General features: G+C 37.7%; 1 protein-coding gene across 3 annotated transcripts; it reads left to right on the forward strand.

Moving 5' to 3' along the window:
• Positions 1-10,505: 10,505 nt before the first annotated feature.
• Positions 10,506-22,125, forward strand: LOC136249727 (fibropellin-1-like). Of its 3 annotated transcripts, none has more exons than XM_066041832.1 (7): positions 10,506-10,591; positions 12,050-12,442; positions 13,408-13,578; positions 19,803-20,921; positions 21,229-21,390; positions 21,448-21,610; positions 21,861-22,125. In XM_066041832.1, exons 2-7 carry the CDS (start codon positions 12,055-12,057, stop codon positions 21,988-21,990), a joined length of 2,133 nt encoding a protein of 710 aa, XP_065897904.1. In that variant the 5' UTR covers positions 10,506-10,591; positions 12,050-12,054; the 3' UTR covers positions 21,991-22,125. The 3 variants fall into 3 exon arrangements, with proteins under 3 accessions (XP_065897904.1, XP_065897903.1, XP_065897905.1); XM_066041831.1 differs by having other exon boundaries at positions 10,507-10,601; XM_066041833.1 differs by lacking the exon at positions 10,506-10,591 and adding an exon at positions 10,623-10,767.
• The last annotated feature ends 85 nt before the right edge of the window (positions 22,126-22,210 follow it).

Here is a 22,210-nt window from a genome sequence, read left to right on the forward strand (position 1 = left end):
CACAGTGTGGGTAATAGCATTGCTCTATGATAAAGAACATCATGTTTACCATGCTTGCTATTGAGGGCTTATCTTAAGAATTGTATTCACCCCACTGAGCTGGTGTGTGATGGGAAATCTTATGTCCACTGAAAAATTAAATACCTAAATCACTGTGAAACTCATGCGCAGCAAACTTGAAATTTTACAGGTTATTGTTTTATCTTCTAGTGTGTGACATTCCTAATTGTGTTGCATGCAATGATGTGGGCAGTGAATGCATCCGGATTTCGACGGAACACCATTGGAGTTGTATGTACTGGTGAGCCATCAATACTATACACATCACAATTACATGCCAATTATATGCGTATATCATTGTGTATGCAGAAATGTCTGATGATGATGATTTGGAGACTGGAGTCGTCATTGGCATCATAGCAGCAATTTGTGTTATGTTGCTTATTTTAATTATACTCATCATAGCAATTGTTGTCAGTTGTCATAGGAGGAGGAAAAGACGAAACTTTGTTTGAATAAACTTATCTGAATTGAAAATGTTGTTTACTGCAATACAGTATGTAATCATAAATGTACAGAACCACATTATTATATATAAAATTCCGTACTACATCTCTCTCATGTGGTATTCAAATTGTATGGTAGCTCATGGTAGACCAGAATTGAATTGAACCAGTATATCTGGAGAAAATTTTACCCTGAAATGAATGTAGTGCTTTTTTATGGTTATTTGGATATGTTCTCTGCTTTCTGAGATAGATGGCTATGCATGTATGGGTGTTAATTTTAAAAGAGAAATAGCTAAGGCAGTAGAAATTTTTGATCAGGTGAATGTTCTATTAGAGTAGTGATTGCTCTTTTAGAGTATCTTTATGTTGGCACAGATCAAACTCCTTTTAGAACAATCTTCCATCTTCTTAAACCACTTTTATCCACTGCTGTGTGCACTTTGTGATGCTTCATATTTTATATGATGTAGCATTAAGATTTCTTCAATGTTTCAGTTACATGTTTCAGACTCCCTGTATTCACAGGCTTTATATAGCCTTCTCACAGGTCCCTAGTGGGATAGCTATTAATAAGAACAATTGAAGTTTTAAAAAATGCAGGCTCATGCACTAGCAGTTTTATTGATGTCAGATCTAATGTTACCATAATTTGCCTGTGTAATCATGTATTGTAATTTGAGTGTTTGTATTGAAGATTTACATTAAATTTTATACAATACTGTATTATTATATCACGAGTTAGGAGAAAATGAAACAAATTCAAAAGCAAATTGTATGTCTGGCCCTGACCTAACCCACTATTTTGATGAGAATCTGTTCAAAACTGCACTACATATAGTTCTGTAAACTCAGCATGCATGCAGTAAGGTATAAAGTATATGTGGGTATTAAGAGTCACTTATTTATAAGTATTTCAATTTTTCATACTACTTGTAGGCAAAGGACAGGTGTAACCATAAACTAAATTATCCTACCATGTGGTGTGCTGTATGATCTTTTCTCTAAAGTACTGTAAGTATTCCTATTGTGGGTATTATGAGTCACAATATTCATTGCTTCATAAGTTTGTTATTTTATATCCAACTATATATAAATTTGGGGAAATATTACAGGCACTCTAATGGCATTCAAAACACTGTAGTTGACTTGTTGCTTTTTTTTGCAAGGATTTAATCCTCTGAACGTATTTTAAGCTATGCGACCCTTAATCTTTGACCCATAATACCAGCATCTATATACCTTATAATTATGCTCATGAGTAAATAATGGAGAGGCTCCTGTCATGTTAGTTCTCTGTTATATCTTGTAACATACCACTGTTGGAGCATGCAATTTATTCATGATGCTGCATGCATTACACAGGGGTGGAGTCTGAGGATTTTAGAAACTGGTCAAGCATATTCAGACAATTTAAATTATATTTTGTATTGATTTACAAATGTTCAGATTGAAATACTCTAATAGAACAGTAAAATACCCTATTAGAACAGTGTATTTTAGTTTAGCACTGTAAAAATAGTCAAAAGTTGTATTGGAGTGGTTAAGCCTTCCCAGAATGACATCCATGTATATTGCATGCTAGCCTCCAAACTCTACCTCTTAACTCTTACTAAAATTTAAAGAGTTTTTAGCTGAAAATGTTACCTGATTCAATCTCAGAATGCAAAATTTGCTGGGGGAGATACAAGATTGAGATACTCTAGTAGAGTCATCAGTCAAATACTCTAATAGAACAGTCACTACATATAACACTGTTTCCTCCATAGTTGCTGAGTATGAAAAAAATAGTATATCTGCAGCATTATCCCACTAAGGATATTTCGCAAATGAAATGCACATGGTCTTGTGTATGCCATTTTTTTCGGCACATAGCTATACAGTAGCTTACTGAACTAATCATGGCTGTCGCCTATCCCTATACAACTCTTGATCAATGTAGTCCACTTAGAATTTAATTATTTGTGCATAAAAGCACTCTACATTAAAATTTTTAGTCCTGAAACATATAGCTATAGCTTCTGGAGAGCTGTCCTCCCAGACCCCCTACTCCAAACTCCACATACCTGCTACCCTGGTGCATCCCTTGCCAAACCCTGGATCATCCCTTTAATTGTGCATGCAACAGAAAATTTGGAAACATGTCCTGGAGTCATGCACCCTTGTTTCCATGTAGTATCAAGACACACGATAGTGTGTCGTGCGGCCCAAGAAGCCGGCGCGCCACACCGTGAGTATATTAACAGGAAGAAAGAAAACGCAATTTTCACACCTATGTAGCTCTGTGATCCCTTATCCGATTGGAACCAAATTTGCTGGATACGTGCCACCCAGTTAGGGTAGTCTACATACCAAATTTGAAGAAAATCGCTCGAGCCATTTCCGAGATACGAGCGAACAAAATTTCGTTTTAATTTCTTCGTTTTTTTCTTCTTCATCTTCTTCATTTCGCACACTTCGCAAAATTCGCCATAAAACACGAATTCGTGCTCGGATTGGGCTGAAATTTGGCACACTTAAAGGGCTCATTAAGGCGGATCTCCGTACCAACTTTGGTAGGAATCCGATGAACATTCACGGACTTATGACCGATTATTTGCGTAAAATAAGGTCGAAGGTCTGTCACGCCTACAGGGTAAACCCCTTAGAAGAATCAGTTGAAAATTGATATGTAGATGGAGCAACCATCGTAGGAGTGTCTTTTTGTGGTTTGAAAGGAATAGGGATAAAGACCATGGAGATATGACACGAAACCCAACCTGTGTCAAAATTACGCGATCGATTTTAATGAATAAAAAAACTATTAGTTTTCGTATCTACCAGGTAAACCGCTTAGAGCAACGAGCTGAAAATCAGTATGTAGCTGGAATTATCATCGTAGAAAGTCCTTGCAGTAGTACAGAAGAATCAGATTACAAATCACTGAGTTATGATTCGAAAGGCAACTACGTGCAGCAAATGCGAGATCGAGATACTCTAATAGAACAGTCACCCTAATAAAGCATTCAGCTGCATTTATAATTTACTCAGTTATATTACATTGTAAGTTATTCTGTAGGGAATTCAGCTACAAACAAGTCACCCTGTAGTCAGATCAGCTAGAAGAAGGTACCTAATAGAGAGTTCAGCTACAAAGAAGCCATCGTGTAGAGAGTTCAGCTCAAATAAATCACCATGTAGAGAATTCAGCTACAAACAAATTGCCCTGTAGAGAGATCAAATAGAAGAAGTTACATTGTAGAGAGTTCAGTTACAAAGATACAATCATGCAAAGAGTTTAGCTGCAAACAAATCACCCAGTAGAAAGTTCCGCTATGAACAGATCACACTCTAGAGAGTTCAGTTAGAAAAAAGTCATCCTGTAGAGAGATCAGCTAGAAGAAGTTACCTTGTAGAGAGTTCGGTTACAAAGAAACAATCATGCATGTAAAGAGTTTAGCTACAAACAAATCACCCAGTAGAAAGTTCCGCTATGAACAGATCACACTGTAGAGAGTTCAGTTAGAAACAAGTCATCCTGTAGATAGATTAGCTAGAAGAAGTCACTTTGTAGAGAGTTCAGCTACAAAGAAACCACCATGTAAAAGAGTTCAGCTGCAAACAAATCACCTGTAGAGAATTCAGCTACAAACAAATCACCCTGTAGAAAGATCAGCTAGAAGAAGTTACCTTGTAGAGAGTTCAACTACAAACAAATCACCCTGTAGAAAGTTCAGCTACAAACAAGTCACCCTGTAGAGAGATCAGCTAGAAGAAGTTATGTTGTAGAGAGTTCAGCTACAAAGAAACTACCATGTAGAGAGTTCAGCTGCAAACAAATCGCCCTGTAGAGAATTCAGCTACAAACAAATTACCCTGTAAAAAGATCAGCTAGAAGAAGTTACCTTGTAGAGAGTTCAGCTACAAACAAATCACCCTGTAGAGAGTTCAGCTAGAAACAAGTCACCCTGTAGAGAGATCAGCTAGAAACAAGCCACCCGTAGAGAGTTCAGCTAGAAGAAGTTACACTGTAGAGAGTTCGGCTACAAAGAAACTACCATGTAGAGAGTTCAGCTGCAAACAAATCGCCCTGTAGAGAATTCAGCTACAAACAAATCACCCTGTAGAGAGTTCAGCTACAAACAAGTCACCCTGTAGAGAGATCAGCTACAAACAAGTCATCCTGTAGAGAGTTCAGCTAGAAGAAGTTACATTGTAGAGAGTTCAGCTACAAAGAAACTACCATGTAGAGAGTTCAGCTGCAAACACATTGCCCTGTAGAGAATTCAGCTACAAACAAATCACCCTGTAGAAAGTTCAGCTAGAAACAAGTCACCCTGTAGAGAGATCAGCTAGAACAAGTCATCCTGTAGAGAGTTCAGCTAGAAGAAGTTACGTTGTAGAGAGTTCAGCTACAAAGAAACTACCATGTAGAGAGTTCAGCTGCAAATAAATTACCCTGTAGAGAATTCAGCTACAAACAAATTACCCTGTAGAAAGATCAGCTAGAAGAAGTTGCCTTGTAGAGAGTTCAGCTACAAACAAATCACCCTGTAGAGAGTTCAGCTACAAACAAGTCACCCTGTAGAGAGATCAGCTAGAAACAAGTCATCCTGTAGAGAGTTCAGCTAGAAAAAGTTACATTGTAGAGAGTTCAGCTACAAAGAAACTACCATGTAGAGAGTTCAGCTGCAAACACATTGCCCTGTAGAGAATTCAGCTACAAACAAATCACCCTGTAGAAAGTTCAGCTACAAACAAGTCACCCTGTAGAGAGATCAGCTAGAAACAAGCCACCCGTAGAGAGTTTAGCTAGAAGAAGTTACATTGTAGAGAGTTCAGCTACAAAGAAACTACCATATAGAGAGTTCAGCTGCAAACAAATCGCCCTGTAGAGAATTCAGCTACAAACAAATCACCCTTTAGAAAGGTCAGCTAGAAGAAGTTACCTTGTAGAGAGTTCAGCTACAAACAAATCACCCTGTAGATAGTTCAGCTATAAACAAGTCACCCTGTAGAGAGATCAGCTAGAAACAAGCCACCCGTAAAGGGTTCAGCTAGAAGAAGTTACATTGTAGAGAGTTCAGCTACAAAGAAACTACCATGTAGAGAGTTCAGCTGCAAACAAATCGCCCTGTAGAGAATTCAGCTACAAACAAATTACCCTGTAAAAAGATCAGCTAGAAGAAGTTACCTTGTAGAGAGTTCAGCTACAAACAAATCACCCTGTAGAGAGTTCAGCTACAAACAAGTCACCCTGTAGAGAGATCAGCTAGAAACAAGTCACCCTGTAGAGAGTTCAGCTTGAAGAAGTTACATTGTAGAGAGTTCAGCTACAAACAAATCACCATGTAGAAAGGTCAGCTAGAAGAAGTTACCTTGTAGAGAGTTCAGCTACAAACAAATCACCCTGTAGAGAGTTCAGCTACAAACAAGTCACCATGTAGAGAGTTCAGCTAGAAGAAGTTACATTGTAGAGAGTTCAGCTACAAAGAAACTATCATGTAGAGAGTTCAGCTGCAAACAAATTGCCCTGTAGAGAATTCAGCTACAAACAAATTACCCTGTAAAAAGATCAGCTAGAAGAAGTTACCTTGTAGAGAGTTCAGTTACAAACAAATCACCCTGTAGAGAGTTCAGCTATAAACAAGTCACCCTGTAGAGAGATCAGCTAGAAACAAGCCACCCGTAGAGAGTTCAGCTAGAAGAAGTTACACTGTAGAGAGTTCGGCTACAAAGAAACTACCATGTAGAGAGTTCAGCTGCAAACAAATCGCCCTGTAGAGAATTCAGCTACAAACAAATCACCCTGTAGAAAGATCAGCTAGAAGAAGTTACCTTGTAGAGAGTTCAGCTACAAACAAATCACCCTGTAGAGAGTTCAGCTACAAACAAGTCATCCAGTAGAGGGATCAGCTAGAAGGATCACCTTGCAGAGAGGTCAGCTACAAAGAAATCATCCTGCTTCATCTTTTCTTCTTCCTGTAGTAAAGAAAAAAATGACAGGTTAAAAAGCCCTAAAGCCGGCCATAGGCTGGCTTTGGGGTATACAAATACAAAAAGAAGTGAAATCTAATCCAAAACAGTCAAGCTGTAAAAAAAAGAGTGCGGCCCTGAGAAAGGCTATGGTGAAAAAAGATGTGAAATCCAAGGTGGCGGCCAAGAAATGGCTGTGATGGTAGGTTAATGGTAAAAATTTTAATAACAACAATTCAGTGAATTTGGTGCCGCTTGGTCTTGGCACAAAATTCACCTGAATTGTCGTTATTAAATTTTTCACCATTAACCTACCATCACAGCCATTTCTTGGCCGCCACCTTGGATTTCACATCTTTTTTCACCATAGCCTTTCTCAGGGCCGCACTCTTTTTTTACAGCTTGGCTGTTTTGGATTAGATATATTTATTTCACTATTCAACATTATACCAGCAATGTCATTTTGACTGCTAATGGCCAGCTAGCTATATTGTAAAAGTTACTATGTATGCGCTTATAATATTACATACACAGAATGATGAAGTAAAAACGAGCTCATGGTCAATAGTATTATCTACGTCTCATGCTATACAATGTCCTGATGCATCCTCTTCAGCAATGCAACAATATTATAATATTTTACTATCAATTGGTGTGTTCATGTACAGCCCTGTAGCTATATACTAAACACTAGGCTTGCGCTATGAGACTGGTATATTCAGAAATTAATTTAGTAGCATAGAGCACTATAGCTAACACAATGCGTATGTTTGATATACTGTATAGATGTCAAATTGTTCACTGGCACAGAGTCACAGTAATGACAGTGTGCTTGCAATTGCAGATCACAATGGGCCTGTGATTATGTATAATGATGAACATGAGGGGGGTGGATAGACAATGGCATGCCTGCACAATTGATTGGGCCACCATATGGAAGAGTACTTTTAAAGTGTGAAGTCTTTATCATCTTGACTGCATGGTGTAGGAAAAGATGTGGTAGCTATTTGTCTTGTCACAAATTTGTATGCGTGCTGTGCTGATGTGAAATTGGGATAAGAACTTCCACTATTATATTACGAGATTGCGTATATAGTAGTTAAGGATTGACCTTACTTTATTAAAGTTGCTTATCCTACACATAGCTCTAAAGCATATTCATGTTAATCTGCAAGTATGATGAACATATGATTTAGACTTACTGCATGTGAATATCCCAAAATTGTATAACATGTGACATTAAATTGTGCTGTGCATATAGTATGTGCACATGTTCTGTAGTGTCAGATCTAAGAGAGTTCCATGGTTTCACGGAACCTTCTCCTCTGGGAAGATCTTTGACCCCTTTGACTCATTGAATTATTTAAGCCAAAACCAGTTTATTGCTAAAATCTATTTTAGTCTATCTATGATTCCCATTGGTTGCCTGCAACTTGTCAGTTGCCTGATTCAAGTACATTATTGTCACTCTTGAGCAGCACAAGGATTCCACAATTGAGCTGCATACTCAAGCATTGGTCATACAATGGACTTATAAAGCGATAGAGAGGAAAAGAATGATGTACAAAGTTTAGGCATCTTATATAGCTTTGGCATCAGTACTATGGTCATCAAACCGAGTATCAAGCAAGAAGATGTACAGAAACATTGATAAAGCAAGTACTGGCTGAATTGGCTTACACTTTCTGGTTTCACAATCCTTTACTTCCTTATAAATGGCAACATCATTAACAAACTAATGAATCACTGTCTGGGCACCGTAAACAATTAGGAGATTTGTATGCAATTTTGCTTACTCTGGGATACATTGTTCTACTGTTTCCCTGTTTCTAAATAGTGTGTTTGGAATACCGAATTATCATGCACTAATCATATTTTTGGGCTTTTTACTTGTTCAGCTCAGCCATGTTACTCAATTAATTTCCCTAACTAGCTATTGGGTATCATTTGCTGCAAGCCTTACAGTACCTGAATTAGCTATCAGTGTGTGATAAACCTGTTACATCTGGTGTGCCATAAGGATCAGTCCTGCATAGGACCATTGTTCATTTTAAAATTATAATGATAATCTATACCCATAGCTTTGTGGTGCAGCATAGAAAAAACTGTCAACTAACAGCTAGCTGTATAGATAGCACAGCTACACCTCAAAGCTAATCCACTCTTGCTGTGCCCAGACTTAAGTGGTAAAATTGCATCTGCCTTGTTGTTTAGGATAGTAAGGGTGAATGACACTGTGTAAATTTCAGCAAAACACACTTATTAACATTAAATTTCATTTACTGCCCATGTGGAGATTTCATCAACAAGTCCTATTATATTAAGTTGGGTTAGAAATTCAAGTCAGGCCTTCAGTGCCGCCAGTCACTGTAAAGCAGTAACATTTATTATAGTAAGAACATGAGTCTGAGGCCCTAACACAGTAACTTCTGGATATAGCTGGGAGAAAGTCAGATATATTTCTATTCACCACTTAGAGCCAGTGGCGGATCTAGAATCTTTCAGAGAACAGGGTCAGATCTAGAAGTGGAAATCTCTCAACAAATGTGCGAAGCACACTCAGGATGTATGAAAAACATACTCTAACTAGGGAGTCTGGGGGTATGCCCCCACAAAAAATTAGCCCACTGAGATTGAATTTGGTAACACTTTGATCGAATAAGCACTATTTATTTATTTATTAAGCCATGCACTTATTGTTAATTTTATGTTTTAGATCAGGAAGCTAATGTAGGTGGGTGGCCTACCTGCATTGGTTTAGGTTAACTTTCTGATCTACAGCGGGTGGCTCATTGTGTTACATGCACCTGACTGTTTTATTAGAGTTAGCTAAATGCTCTATTAGAATTTCTCAATCTATTAAGTTAGCTTTAAGTGAAATGGATTATTAATCCCTTCTCTCCTGACATTGGGGTTAGTCTTCAGCCCATCCAGCCTTCCTTCCTCTATACCTTTCTAGTTAATTGTTTAGTATACAATCAATAAACATAGAGATGATGCAATAATGGTGAAAACTCATAATAATGACCTAATTTAGACGGTGAGACATAGCAATGTGGGCGGGGGATCTGAAACATAAAATTAACAATATAAGTGGCCTTATCCATCTCTATAGCAGCTAATAGCAATTCTAAAAGCTAACATGCAGAAGGCAAAATAACTTGTCGAATAAACATAGTCATTGTAAGTGGTACACATTGAGAAAGCTCATTATTCAATACCAGTCTCTAGAAGTGGCAATTACGAATCTGCATGATATGTTACAATGTAGTGTGGGGCACAACATAGTTAAAATGAATGTAGTATAGTAAGATTTCACACATCCAGTGGCAAACATTTCCTTCCACTCTGGAATGACTGAGTTCACAGCTAGGCATAGGCCTATAGCTACTAATTTTTGGAGATTTTTTTCAGAATAGTTACTAGGGGTGGATGTAGACTTTTAAGACCACTCTGGAACATGGTAATTGTAGCTTCAGTCTAGCTATATAGTAGCAAGAGTATGAAATAATAAAACAGAGAGTGTCTAACTCCAGTATGGGCCATCAAACTACTGACATCCGCAAGTCTTTCTGGATATTACATAAATTCATGCTTATGATATAAGTGCTGATTGAGTGAGTTAACATGTTAGGAGGTGGTGTCTTTGAGCAGCCCCTTGAAAGTCAATATTAACACCCTTCCTGTAAATTCAAGGGAAGCCTGTGGACTTGTGGTTGTCATTTTTAATGGCCCATACTGGAGTTAGACTCTCTCTCTTTTATTTTTGCTATTAGTATTATTTCATAACAAAATAATCACTCCTAAAATCATGCCATCATAAGCCCCGTAAACTGATTCGTGCGCGCGCCTTATTGTAAGGCGGAGGAACCACTCCTTGTGTTTTGTGCGCTCCACTCTTGAGTCATGGTGCGCTGGACTAGCTGATAGGGGTGGTCTATGCTTTTATTGCTTAATTTTGCGGTGATCTCACATTGGAATGCTTGAGATCACGAAATTTCTTTTGCTAGAGACATGACGTAATGTATATTTTACAAAAATAATCGATCGTTTACGGATACCATAGCCATAGGTTTACCTGTTTACTCTACTTATAAACCGAGGTGCTGACTCTGGTGCTGACTTTGCGGGTTTGTTGTTGTAAGAAACATATTGTGGTTAACGTAGTTATACTGTACTGATAGCTTAGTAGCCAGTCGTCTATCGTGTTAGTGATTATTCCTGGACGTACGTACGTACCACGATTCAGTGCCATTTGCCTTAGATCAAAGTGCCGGACTGTTCTTTTAACACGATCAAATATATGGTGGGTATTCATTTATTTTGGAATTGTCTCTAACTAGCTACGTAGTGATGTGGTTGGCAGCTGTTGCTAACTTGCCCGCTACAGTGTAAACTAGTATGGCAGCCACTTGATAAAAGCCATTTGACTACATCTATTAGAATCCAGACCAGATGTGTTGCTTGACACTTCAATGACCCTGGGTTCATGAACTCTTAGTATGCACATAGTAGAGTTCATTTTGTAAGTCAAGGGGTTCTATGCTGTCTGTTAAAACACTTATAACCTGGATTAGTCTCGTGATGCCCGACCCTAAAAAGAGGGTCTGGTGAAATTGTGTACAAAAAGTTTGGCGCTGCTGGAATGTTGGCGGCTCCAATCAGATCGCTCTATTTCGAATTGATTTTGTAATTCATATATTTCAAAAGACTTGCAGCTCATAGTAATTACATCTGGTGACTTTACCGATTAAAATCATAGCGAAAACGGGCATACAAACTCACCATTTCTGTTGAGTTCACTTTAAAGTTGCACAAATAAGTAGTGCTATCAAGTTGGTGTGTCTATAAGCGGATCTGGTTAAATCACTGTTGTCATGACATAAACATAGCACTTATGTAGCACGTGAACGTCATCCAATAAACATTCCAGAGCTCAATTTTTTTGTACACAGTTTCACTAGACCCTCTTTTTAGCGTCGGGCGCCGTGAGACTAAACCTGGATTAAAATTAGATCAAATGACCAAGGGTTTTGTTGCAATCAAGCAATCATGACTTCCACAAAAATAGCGATCAAGCACCTTTGAAAGCTAATAGCAGCAAGAGAATTTAGTAAACTTTTATGGTTTGATGATCAAGAATCAAGGCTCTTTTATGGATGAAATCAAGCAATCAAGGCAATATTTTAATGATTAAAATTCTAAATCCCAGTTGCAAGTATACCAATAGCAGTGTAGAAGTGACTATCCCTTGTAAGTGATGTGGTAGGATATCAAGTCAAGTATATTATACATATACTGTGTTTTGACGTATCACAAAAAATATTGTGGCAGAAAGTATGATTTTACTTTAGTGGCTGAGGTTAAAGCTTTCTTCTCTATCTGTAAAAGAAATAGATGGTGAAAGTCCTAAATATATCCTTAACACTGGCGTCAAGCAATTTATCTAGGGAATTAAGTGTACATATTGTGCATGTAGTTCTTATGATCATTTTTGTGTGTGTCATGTACTCAGTTGTTAGAATGCACAAAACACCAGAGCATGAAATTAGGCACTGCATTACATACATGTAATGTAATACATGTAGCAAAGATGAAGCTGTGGCTACCATTCTGGATACTAGCCGCACTGGTTGGGGTCAGTGTTCAGCAGTGTGCTGTTGAAGATCTTAATCTGCTAGATATAGTACAAGCTGCTGAAGCATCTGAAACCACTGGTGACCTCTCTGTAGAAGCAGTTTATTACAATTGTTTGTCCAGTAGCCAGACTGTTGGTCGTTATGCAACAATGTCTCTGTCAGTGTTGTTCATCTATATAAATGATCCTAATACAACAAGTGAGGCTCGCTATAATCTAGAGTGTACTTCTCCAACAATGTGGTCACGTGTTGGGAGGAACACTACTGCACTACAAGACAACAGTACCAGAATAAACTGTTCCAGTTGTTTAGATCAAAGTGTTAATGATCATCATTGCTCTCGTAAGTATAAATTATTACTTTATTGCAGTGAAATTTAGCATTATTTTAATGTGCTAGACAGCAAGAGGTCATTATGATTAGGCCACACAGAATTATGACAATTTTTACAAATCTCTGTTACAGAGAAACTGCAATGATAATTACACCTTAGCTATGTTTGGAACACACATGCTTAACATGGCCACTATAACAAGGTGGCCTTGTCAAGGAGGTATTGTATGTCAGCAATCTTATGTCATGAACTTCTTGCACTTTGAATGATTTAATAGAGTGACCTTTTGTCTCTGGGTAATGAATTGTACCATTTATTAGCCCAACGCAATGACCAATAATTATCAACAAGTAATTACAGATTTTCTTTTCTCATATATCCCTAGTGTCTGAATGATTGAGATGTTAATGTTTAACAACTCCGTTTACCAGAAATTTAGCTGTATCAGGTCAGCTAGATACAGAGCTTTCTTTGTAGGTAGCACCAATAATTTTACTAAAGGAAGTGCCTACTATACATAGAGATTATAACAGACCATAACTATTATTCAGAGTCTGTAACAGCCTACTGTAATTCAATAACCTTTTATATACTATACAGAGTAAATTCATTTAGAGTTTGCCGATAATCGATAACATTGCTAGTTAGTGTATGCAGGACTTCTAGCTGATTAGGTAATGGATTAAGGAGTCTTAGTCTCTCAAATAATACCTTTTTTTGTTTTTCAGGCATCAAAAATACTGTAGGTACTCATTGGTTCCTTCCTTATACTGTGTGAAGTTTTTTGTTATGCACGTGTATTTCCAGCAGCTTAAACACCATGCTCATGTTTTAGGGCATAAGCCACATTAAAAATATTCATGCACATTATGAATATCAGTATGAAAATGACATGTAGGGGGGTATATTACACGCTTATGTTACTGCTTGGTTATTGACTGTGTTATGCTTTTGTGTTTGTCTTTATGTGTAGCTTGTGACAGTTCATGTACTGGACTCAACCAGTGTTATGGTTCATCAGCTAGTGAGTGTTGTAGTTATAATGATGGTGGTAATTGTGCCGCTGACTGTGGGATGAACAGGGAGGGAAACTCAAACTTCACCTGTGTCTGTAGTAACTTCTGGAATGGAACTGATTGTGATGGTACGTATACAGTGGTACGTATACATGTACATTTACATACATAATGGTGGTAAATTATGAACATTGGTCATCTGCAATATCTTTCAACTTCAGCTACAATGCAAAATTTTAGAAAAAGAACTTTACAAACTGATGAATCACTTGAATACTTTGTAGGCATGTTCATATGCACATACTCACTACACATGTACTCATGTACATCTGTTTACACATAGAAGTCAAAGCAAGGGAAAATCAGCTGCTGTTTTCACAGCTACATCAACCCAGTAAAACTGGGACACCTGTTATGTGAGTAATGGGTTTGTGAACAACGTTTGCAATGTCACAAGCTGGGAAAATTATAAGTCTTTTATAGTGGTTTCATTGAAAGTGAGTGGTTAGGTGAATTTATTAAGAAATGGTTTAAAACACATGGACTGCTTACCAAACAATTCCAGATTTATAGTATGACCAAGTCACTAGTCCAAAAGGAGGTGTTGCTAATTTGAGGGCATCTCTTTTTATGTACGAGCACAGCAGTGTTAGTGTGGTACAGTAACACAAAGCATAAGGATTTAGTCCGGATAATTCTGTAAATTTAATATATAAGTACTCACCAAGTTCAGAGGATGTATATGTAACACTTCATACACTACTAAAAAAATCAGAAGTACGTATATATGATTTGGTTACGTCATTCTGATGTACAACAGGGATGCACAAAATGGGCCATTATGCTTAATGCTGTTGCTCACCTTACTTAGAACATCATAGCTTGAGACATCAGATGAATATCTATTAAACTGCAGATTATATACACTGTGAAAGAAACAGAACCAAGCTTAATTAATGCAGAAGGCATATACTTAATCACACATAATTTCAGACCATAGCTATCAATACACAATACAGGTAAATGCTGAAGCTGCTCAATCCTATGTGTTTTAGACTATAAGCCTTGGCTAAGTTGCATGTGACCACACAAGCAACCACTTTGGTGCTAATAAATTTTCAGTTAAAAGAAATACTCAGGGACAGGTAGGGATTACCTCAAATTGAGAGCTTTAGGGCAAAACGATGTGCTTTGAAAAAAAAAAGTAAGCATTACAAAAAATAAAACAGAAAAATAATAATGACTGTTTCATCTTAAGACAGATGTAACATGTGATTCTTTTAGGGAAAATATCGCATTATGTGAAGGCAATGATCAAAAATTGTTTCAGTAGTACCTGGGAAGGCTGTTTTGTTGAGTCAAAGGATTATTAATCTTTCAGTAGTAGAATTGCATTATTATACATAGAAGTACTGTAGATTAATTTGAATTTCCAACATGATACCATACACGAGTATTTGTTGGCAAACAAACACAATATTGAAGTATTCAGATTTAACAAGGTAAGAATCAACAGTGATGGTGTTTTTATGCGATCAAAGGCCCTTAGCATATCTAACACATTCATGTGTGTGAAAATCCACAAGTATATGGTTTACATACCATGATATGTAGTTGCTGTGTTGATAATGAAACTGAGCAAGACGTTGAATATGTTGGCAATACAACAATGTTGTGTATATTAGGGACATTTTGAATTGTGATATACTTTCAAAATCGCTCAATCACATCACACAGTGATTGCATGCTGTTTGGAATTACATAAAGAAGGTGAAGTCGAGCATATTTATGATGTTAGGCCTAGAGTTACAACTATGGTACATACTGCTCAAATGCAACGTTGCCTTACAAGAGTGCAAGAGATTTTTAAAAAACATTAATTAAAAGGCGTGCATGAGTATTCATCATGTTTCGTTTGGGATGAATACTTGTGAGCGAAATGGGTGCCACACCCTTTAATTAGAGAGTTTTTCAATCACTCACACTCTTGCGAGACAATGCTGCATTTGAGTAATACCATAGTTAGTCATTAATATATTAGTGTACGGAGCACATGTGCATGTGCAAGGCATCCGTATAAAAATTGCCCCACTTTCACACCTTTGGCTTTTTGCTAGCAAGCCAAGTGCATGAGAGGGGTGGGTAAGACAATTGATCAGGACACACGATAGTGTGTCGTGCAGCCAAGTACAGCTAGTGTGGACGCGCGACAAACAAGTGTGTAATTTATGGGGACCAAGAAAATGCTGTTTTCACACATTTGTAGCTCAATAGTTCCTGACCAGAAATTAAACAGCTTGCTGTGGAAACTCCCTCAGGGTAGGACACCTCCTATTCCGAATTTGAGTTAAATCCGCCCAGCCATCACTGAGATATGCACCTTCAAAGTTTGTCTTATTTACTTCGTATTGTCCTTAATTTTCTACCTTAGAAATGAAGATTCTGGTTTAGTACACTAGAACGATAACTTGTAGATCTATCAGTAGAAATTCTGGAACATTCCGTATGCGTTGTATTGAGAAACAATGTGTACTCTATTAGGGTGCTACAAATAGCCTATGTCAAGTGTGCCAGGTGCGGGCAGATGGGCGACATACTTGTTTTACGCAACCAGAAAATGCCATTTTCATATATCCGTAGCTCCATTGTGCTTGAACGGTATAATTAACCATTTCTGCTTGGAAGCTTCCTCAGGGTAGGTCATCTCCCATTCCTAATTTGAGTTGAATCTACCCAGCGATCATTGGGATATATGCACCTTCAAAATTTGTCTTATTTCAGCCGTTCTTTGTAGTCTTTGACGATTCCTGTAGTAAAGGTAAAAAGTTAAAAGGAAGTATCAAGGTTGGAACTTGCAGTTGTAAAAAGAAGTGATATCCGCACAAAAACAGCCAATCTGGTATGGCCTTAAATTTATAACATCATTGCTGCCACCTTTGATTTCACAACTTTTTTTCACCCAGGTATTTTAAGGCCACACCTTTTTTCACAGCTTGGCTGTTTTTGTGCGGATATGCTTGACTTCACCTTCATAAAATAGTATCATGAGCTATTTAGAAATCGTATTTCAGAAGGCTCAGTCTAGCATATCAATAGTGCTTTTCATACCTCACAACCAATTTACTGTTCTAGAAGGTGGAGTTGAGTATAATACTATGCTACTACATTATAGCATATTTGTAATATTCTGATAGGAAAGTCTGTGAACACAGAGAGTCAGGACTTGTAGTGTGAAATGCAGAAATATATTCCAGACCCATACAAAACCACAATGGCAAACAATATTTTACAGACAAACACTATATGACTAAGTCTCACTGCTCCTTCGGGATAACACAACTTGGCCATTTGAAGTACCACAGCTGGAACAGCCAGAATTTTCACTCTGTACTGTTTTCACCAGTCCCAGAGTCAGTAGCGACTGAGGATGAAACACCTTTGTATGGAATGCGCTGTAAACATAGAAACATCAATACTTGACATGTTAAGGGCCCCTTTAACCACACTGGGCAAAATTGTTTCTTGTCTGGGAAACTGGAAAAATAATAATCAGTCAGTGGCTACTAGAGGCTGCATGGCTACTAGAGGCTGCATGGCTACTAGAGGCTGCATGGCTACTAGAGGCTGCTTATCTACCTCCACATCTTCCACTTTATCATGAGATTGCTGACTTGTAATGCCTGTGAGTGGAGTACATCAGGTCCTGAAAAATGGGATCACAGTACTATTCAGTGCATCAGCCCAACCATTTCTTGAAGTGGGAATCTCAGGATTGCAATATTTACTGCAAAAAATAGCTCTTCGTTTGAAAGGTTTGTACTTCCAAACTTCTATAAACAGCTGTGGTAGGGATGGAATTCTGTGGGATGACCACTGAAACATGTTCTGATTGTGTGGAAGTTGCCTTGGGTAGTCAAACAAGAGAACTCTGTCTGCTAAGCACCATGAAGGATTCGCATATCCTTTCAATGAACCCCATTGTTGGCTGAAGGCATATGTTGTTTCCGCCTATGGGTCTGGTCTCCAGCTGAAGAATTGTGGTAGCTGATTGGATGGAGAGGATGCAAATTAATATTGCAAAGTGCTCCAAACTCGAGATTAAAGTCCTCACAATAAAAACCTGCTATCTGGCTTGTATAATTTGCTGAGATGTACGTGTGACACAATATGTGTTATGATGTGTCATGTGTAATTTGTTGACATGTGTGACGTGTTTTCACTACAGTTATGATGTGACTGTGTTGATCATGACACAATGTGTTTGACACAGTGTGTGTGTTATAACACAATGTGTGTTACGTGTGAGTTATGGCATGAGCACTATAACATGCAACACAAGTAGAATGTCTGAGATGATGTCATGCACTGACTATCCACCTAATTTCCCTCTAAATTACATGTTTTGTGTCAGTTCAGTATGGTCTGTAAATGTTTGTTGTAACTTTATAGAGCTAGGTGTGGTGGCAAGGGGGTTTCATGAAAGAAGATTGTGCATGGGATGACATTAGGCTAAGTTGTAGGTGAACGTGCTAAGGCAATGACCCTCTCTGGTTAATATATAACAACGCATTATGGCAAACTCACCAATTAAACAGGGTCAGGAAACAGTAGCCGGCATCAGTAAGTTTTGATTGACACAATCTATAGATTGAAATAAAAACTGTGCAACCTCCTATAGTGCACAACTATTGTAATAGTGTTTACATTTAGTATGGGGGCCATTTCACTTGAGAATTGGTAAAGGTGATTACCCTTATGATTTCACCTTGTGATTTCATTACCCATGAATTATGTTTCTCTAAATGTGATAGGCTGTGTGCTTTCCATCTTGGTCATCAGGTTCCCCTTGACAGTACTGGTTCTCTTACATATGATCCAATGATATGTTATGAACCTCTGTTCAACTGGACGTCTCTTTGCATTGTTGAAGCAAAGAGATTAAATGCCCCTGGGGAGTAACCTTTGCCCTAACTACTGTGAGGAGAGTGCACATGATCTTAAGAAAGTAGTTACTCTCCTTAAATACTCCTGGCAATAAAATTTCTTCAGGGTTGTAGTTGACTAACATTTTTAGTTGTGTAGTAGTCTTAGTAGACTATACACCCAGACGTATGAGCATCTCTACTCATACATGCACATGCTGTTCAAGTTCACAGTAAGATATCATAGTAGAAAACATTAACGGACTAATCTACACATGGAAAGAAGCTTCAGTATAGGGGATCTTTATTTACAAAAGCCTTTCAAATGTCCCCATCCTCTTTAGTGTCAACTCCCTGCATTTGCAGGCTTAGTGTTCCTGTTGGTCCTCAGTGGGATAGTACTGTTAATGAAAATCTTTAACTGATGTAAGAATTTTAACTGAGATAATAGGTCAATGTGTTTTAAGTTTAAGTTGAATGGAGAAGAATTGTTCCAAATCTTGTTGTGATACCTTTGGCACACAACCACGTGTTACCGGAGGATCAAGACATCATGGTTTCTTACTCCCTGCATTAAATTTAGCTTTTTCTCTAGTGGGATAGTACTTCATGTGATCCGTTGATGCATCACATGTGGAGTAGTTAAGTCAAAGCATGTGGCAATAATTAATTATTAATTACCACAGAAAAGCTGAGCTGAAGCTACTTGTTCTAGGTTATCAAACACACTAGTTGTGTGAAGGATGTTCTTTGGTTAGTTCAAGGTGAGCCAAAGTTGGAGGGTACAAAGCACCCATCCCCGCTGAAATCCTAGCTCACCTGAACTCATCAAAAGCTTTCTTTATACAGACAGTGAAGAGATCAGCGATCATCATACATAGTGAATTATAAATGTAAGGTTGGGTATAGGGTGTTTTCCATAAGTACATATACATGCTTACCTAATGGATATCTTGTTAAATTTATAATAGCATGTAATATTTTTATAAAGTCTTACGTTACTTAACCATTTTAAATTTTGCTTACTTGAAGTAAAGCCTGATGTTTAAACAACAGGGCTGGTATATCAGTGGATATAGCACATTAAACTGTTGTATTAAAAATTCAGCTATTTATTGCATGAAGATCAGTTTTTTCATTCTAAAGGTATGAAAACTGATGTGAGATTTTCCGGCAAACTTTCAATCTCTATAAATGTGCCTAATAGTTTTGCCACATTGTAATGATATATTTTTAGCTTAGTACATGCAGTGAATACTTCAAGTGAGCAAAAATGATAAAATGGTTGGTAATGTGTATATAAAAGACATGACCCGATCAAGTCTGATACCGTAAAAATTGTTGCATTTCCCATCCATTATTTATTCTGTTATCCATAGATGTAATTACCCATTTATGTGTACATTTCACTTTTTTTTTGATTTGTTTAGTTTGCAGTTTGACATGTGAGAATGAGGGAACACAAGCACCAGATTGTTCAAGATGTCTCTGTGTACCTGGTTATGAGGGGATAATGTGTGAAAATGAGATTGACGAGTGTGATCCTGATCCTTGTGAGAACAACGGTACTTGTACTGACATGGTTAATGGTTACTCTTGTCAGTGTGTAGCTGGCTTTGCTGATGTAAACTGTACAACTAACATTGATGAATGTGATCCTGATCCTTGTGGAAATAATGGAACCTGTACTGACTTGGTTAATGGTTACACATGTGCATGTGTGACTGGTTTTATTGATGTAAATTGTACAACTAACGTTGATGATTGTGATCCTGATCCTTGTGAGAACAACGGTACTTGTACTGACATGGTTAATGGTTACTCTTGTCAGTGTGTAGCTGGCTTTGCTGATGTAAACTGTACAACTGACATTGATGATTGTGATCCTGATCCTTGTGAGAACAATGGTACTTGTACTGACATGGTTAATGGTTACTCTTGTCAGTGTGTAGCTGGCTTTGCTGATGTAAACTGTATAACTGACATCAATGACTGTGATCCTGATCCTTGTAGAAATAATGGAACCTGTACTGACTTGGTTAATGGTTACACATGTGCATGTGTGACTGGTTTTATTGATGTAAATTGTACAAATAACATTGATGATTGTGATCCTGATCCTTGTGAGAACAATGGAACATGTATTGATTTGGTAAATGATTTTTCCTGTAACTGCGTAGCTGGCTATACCAGCAAAAATTGTTCGATAAACATTGATGAATGTAGTTCTAATCCTTGCAATAATAATGGTACTTGTGCCGATGGAATTAATGGCTTTACTTGTAGCTGTGAAGCAGGATTTACTGATGCAACTTGCGATGTAAACATTGACGATTGTAGTCCTAATCCTTGTGAAAATGATGGAACGTGTGCTGATTTGGTAAATGATTATTCTTGCCAATGTTTAGCTGGTTATACTGATAAAAACTGCTCAACAAACAATAATGAATGCATTCCTAATCCTTGTAAGAATGAAGGGACGTGTACTGATGGAGTTAATGGCTTCACTTGTACATGTAATCCAGCGTACTCTGGTGTTGACTGTTCTGGTAAGTGTATGTATGTAATTTATCATTGTCTGATCATGTGATGTGCAGAAATTTGAAGACAGACTTTAACTTTTAAGATCAATGAATTAGTAGTAACTTTATTAAATGCAAAGCACTTGTTGAATCACTCTAATAAAGTGCACAGTATATATCGCACTGGTGACAAAATGCTCTAATTAAATGGTCACTTTTGCTGATTGCAAAAAAACAAGTGTTCAAATTAAGAGTTGTGGTGATATATTTGTACTACAAGTTAGACTCAGTGCTCTGTATCTGTAATTATCATTAACTCCTCATGTTTCCGTAGACTGCAACATACCCAACTGTGCTAAATGTGATGAAACTGGAAAATGCTCGAAATGTGAGGATGGATATAAGCTCGACGATGGTGATGACGGTGATGGTGATGGTGATGGTGATGGTGATGACGGTGATGGTGATGATGATGATGATGGTGCTCAGTGTATTGGTGAGTGCCAGTACATTGCATTGTTGCTGCACTTGATTATAATTTATGTACTTGTAGCAATGAAACCTGAAGAAGAGGGTGGAGATGATGGACTGAGTGGTGGCGCTATATTTGGAATTGTTCTTGCCTGTATTGCTGGCCTCCTTATTTTAATATTGATTATCATTGCAATAGTTATTGGGATACATCGAAATAGGAGAGGTGTGGATAAAACTGATGGGTAAGTGACTTCAAGATATTTATCTGTAAATCAAATGTTTAACCTGAACACTTGCTGTGACCATGTGTTCACCTCTAAGGCTGAAACTTATTGTAGATTTATTTTTACTATTGTTCCCTTTTTGTATGAATTAATAAGTGCTGTTTGCATTGTTATTGTATATGGTGTGTGTTTTTAATTCACTTGTCCATGCAACTCACTGCCATGAGCCTTGATGATACTACCAATTTCCCCCATGTTATTTTAACAGGTATATGCCAACATACAGCAAGCAGAAAGACGAGGCTGACATAGGAGATACTACAGACACTGATGCTGATGATCCTGCTGGTGGGGAAATGAAGTTATTAACCAGTGAAGGAGAGACTACTGAGCTATAAGCTACTTCACTGCATATCATTGCACATAAATAGGACAGATTATTTTTGTATAGCAACAATAGTGCTGCTATCAGCACTGCTGAATCAGTTTGATGTCATTTTCATTTTTCAGCTAAAAAAGTCTTAGAGATATTATATGTGAAAACTGTATAGCCGGTCCCGAGCATATACGATCACGAGACTAACGAGGCATTGTACTCCACTAGTAAATTATAGGCTT

The sequence above is a fragment of the Dysidea avara genome, chromosome 3 (assembly GCF_963678975.1).
Source record: "Dysidea avara chromosome 3, odDysAvar1.4, whole genome shotgun sequence".
NCBI classification, from domain to species: Eukaryota; Metazoa; Porifera; class Demospongiae; order Dictyoceratida; family Dysideidae; genus Dysidea; species Dysidea avara.

Coding starts and splice junctions, on each gene's coding strand:
- LOC136249727 (XM_066041832.1), top strand. CDS start 12,055: ATGAAGCTGTGGCTACCATTCTGGATACTAGCCGCACTGGTTGGGGTC. Junction 21,391..21,447: donor TGATGGTGCTCAGTGTATTG/GTGAGTGCCAGT, acceptor ATGTACTTGTAG/CAATGAAACCTGAAGAAGAG. Junction 21,611..21,860: donor GGTGTGGATAAAACTGATGG/GTAAGTGACTTC, acceptor TTATTTTAACAG/GTATATGCCAACATACAGCA.